The sequence below is a fragment of the Puccinia triticina genome, chromosome 9A (genome assembly GCF_026914185.1).
Source record: "Puccinia triticina chromosome 9A, complete sequence".
NCBI lineage: Eukaryota > Fungi > Basidiomycota > Pucciniomycetes > Pucciniales > Pucciniaceae > Puccinia > Puccinia triticina.
The window spans coordinates 351,375-354,818 of NC_070566.1; the positions used below are offsets into that span (position 1 = coordinate 351,375).

At 49.1% G+C, this 3,444-nt stretch overlaps 1 protein-coding gene across 1 annotated transcript; it reads left to right on the forward strand.

The window, feature by feature from the left end:
* Nucleotides 1-296: 296 nt before the first annotated feature.
* Nucleotides 297-3,200, forward strand: PtA15_9A28 (uncharacterized protein; the record flags this gene model as incomplete). The annotated part of the gene is made up of 5 exons (XM_053172483.1): nt 297-409; nt 494-1,253; nt 1,331-1,803; nt 1,892-2,146; nt 2,228-3,200. The coding sequence occupies 5 exons, from the start codon at nt 297-299 to the stop codon at nt 3,198-3,200; spliced, it is 2,574 nt and encodes an 857-aa protein (XP_053023459.1).
* Nucleotides 3,201-3,444: the final 244 nt, after the last annotated feature.

Sequence of the window (3,444 nt, forward strand, 5' to 3'; positions counted from 1 at the left end):
ATACAGATCGTAACTCCGGGCCGAACCCGGTAGTGCGTCATGGGGAGCCGGCGAACCTCCTGCGTCCGGCAGGAGTCCACGTGGTCTCCTCGTGGTCGTGAGCGTACAGGGGGACTATGTCTCCCTGTATAACTGTAGCCCTGCTACACGGGCAAGTTCGACAGCTTATCGCCAAAGCGCATCCGGCTCCCTCTAGACCTGCAGGCAAGACAACTACGGGCATTTCTGTCCCTCACGCATGGGAACTCCGTCGAGATCATATATCCTTCCTCGAGCCAGCATGGCAAAGTTACCTGATGGAGTTGACCAAGCGAGTCAAAACCAAGCTTGGCGTCCATGAGCCATTTCGATTTGCTTTTTTCGGGATGCATATCCTCGAAAAGGGTGCCACGATTGATTCCAGCGTCAAGTGAGAGTCATCTTTCAACTGTTTGACTCGGTGTTTTCAGGCGGGTGACTGACACTTAACCGATGTCTGAACGGTGATGCGTAGCCCTGAAAAGACTCCGGGCGTGTTTGCGACTCTGATAATCTGTTTGCCATCAGCTCATACTGGCGGGGAGGTTGTTGTAAGACACGATGGCCAATCAAAAACTTTGAAGACATCGGATGCGAACCAATCCTATGCGTGCTGGTGGTACTCGGACGTCGCGTATGATGTCCTTCCGGTCCAATCAGGTTATCGATGTGTTCTGACCTACAAACTAGCCATCAAGCCTGGTCATGATCAGACCCCACCATCAGCAAGTTTACTCGACTCGACAAAGAAGCACCTCAGAAATACCTTTCAAACCTGGCTGAAAGACTTCACTAGCAACGACGACACCGATGTGCCAAGTCATCTTTACCATATCCTTCATCACATATATACTCAAGATACCATGTCACTCGAAAAACTCAAGACTGTAGATTCCACGCGAATAGATGTATTGCGAGATTGTGCGCGCGAGCTCCCGTTTGATTTTTTTTTTGCCTTACTGGAGAAAAAAGAGGAGGGTACGGTGCGGCAAAACCGCTACGAAAACCGCTACGAGCATGGATATAATGACTACGATACCGATTCTGACTCCTGTGCTAGCTACCATAGCATTGACTCAGTGGATCATACCAGATTTCTTGTGAAGTCACTCCGTGGACTTGATGGCACCATCCTCGCCAGCAACTTCCACTTTAACCCGCGGTTTTGCTCAGTAACAGACCCTTTCAGAGATCCAAAAACCATCGACGAAGATTTCGAATACGAGGGACATGGTGTACGTTTCTTCAGTTCTATCATGTCTAACTTCACGGCCAAGAATTTAATCAGAAAGCTGCACATTCACTCCTCCAGGACGGTTACGTCACCCACCGATATCGTGGTTGGGCAGTGGTGATCGTTCCGCACCAGAAAATTGGCGAATATTTAGCTCGAGGCACATTTGGATCCTCCGACGAAGATGATACACCTGGAGATATATACGTGGATGATAGATCTGAATTCACAGAAGACTATGATCCAAATGAATCCTTAGGCAACATGTATTTCCACTCCGCTCTGCGATATCTTGGACAAATTCGCTCGGGCCCCTCAGCTCGAAAATCCATGCTGGATGCGATCTGCGTATTGTATGTCTCAAAGTCCAGCGAGAAATTGACGATGATTGAGATCCTCAAGAGTGCTCTTGAATACTCCCACTACACGCTATTCCAAACTGTTGGAGTTCGCCACCAAGGTCATTTGCCAGTCGAGTTTTTTGATTGGGCAAAGGGATGGCTGGACCTACTTCCAGATGCAGCGGACCGTACTGAAAAGTACCAGACATGGTGCGTATGAGGATTTCTGGGGGGGCCTGGCTTGTTTTTATCGAGATAAATGAGCAACTGATGCTCATTTCCATTGCATCACCAATAGGGTAACGTTACTCATCCAGGACTATCCGTATATGACTGATTGCATCAACATCATTAGGAGGATCTCAAATCCTACTTTTGACGTAGCTGTGGCAGATGGATCACTTTCAAGCATGGACAGCTGGGCAAAAGACACGACTCGTCGGTGTATTCAGAGTTTCCCCGAAACCAACAGGAAGCCAACTTTATCAGATGCAGAGTGTATTGTGACTGCTCTATTTGATCTCGATGAACCATGGCAAGATATATCTGCCCTGTAGGCGTTTGATTCATCCTGGAGGGCATCAAAGAAAACCATTCGGAATGTCACTGACTTGTGCTTCCATCCAATCTGCAGTCTTACATCGATTTTCGACCGCTTTCCACGCGCCGATGCTACCGCATTTCTGCTTGAGGTCCTCTTTCAGCTCAAGTTTCAAGCAGAAGCGAGGCATCTCCCGACTTCTGACACGATGAAGCTCTACAGAAGCCTTAGCTTGCGTCTTTTCAACCGCCACAGGAGGTTCTCTGACATCATTACCGCAGCAAAAGCCAGGTTGGAATCTCAACCCGGGCCTCGGGTCTTTTTGCAGTCTGGAGCTTTATTCGGCCGCAAGCTCAACAAGATTGTCCAGGGGTCATCTGGAACCGGGCTGGTGGTCACTCCACAGGCCTTAGTTAAATTTGCCTGCGATCTCAACCATATCGCCACCGATACAACGAGCCCACTCAAACAGTTCGTCCTAGAGATTACCGCACAATGCGTTACATTCTCTGCGGAAGACATAAAAGGCCTGTGGATGCCGTTTCTCTGTCAACTGATCCAGGATCTGGCTTCTCGATCAGTCTCGCTCAACACCCCGCACTATCAGCAGCTCACACACCAACTCATAAAGCAGGCAGATGACAAAGTCATTGGGCTGTGCCCTCAAGCAGGCGTCAACTCTCTAATCCCTCGCGTAGATTGTACATGCAAAGACTGCGAGGACCTCAACCGATTCCTTCACAACGGCCACCAGCGTGTTGGTCACTTCTCGATTCCAGAAGCTAGGCGTGAGCACCTGAAGAGACAACTCGATCAGGCACGCATTGCCGTCACCCAGAAAACTATAATGAGTGGAAGATCTTGTACGTTGGCCGTGACCAAAACTCGCACTCTAGAGGACGAGGTTAACGAGTGGAAAACACGCCAAAATGAGCTGTATGGATTCCTCACTCAGCAGATCTCCCAAGAGCAGCTGCAAAGCCTGCTTGGTGCCCAAGAAGCTACCCGCGTCCGATCCTTAGCCAAGCCAAGGCAACCTGCTATCGTGTCTTGTCTTCGAAAATAACCGAAAGCTTTCAGGCGCATTTCGAACCCTTCATTTTTTTTCACCTTGTTGTACATCACCGGGTATAGTTGCCTGAAACCCTGGGCATGCAGGTTTTTGCCGTTCCCCAATCCTCTGAGAAGAAAACAAAGAGGGATGAAGCCGTTGGTTTGTCTAATCCGTTCCCTCTGGAGTAAGGGTATGAACAAAATTTCAGCCTTTTGCACATTCTCCTTGCGGGCAAGACATGCTACGAAGTACCAGC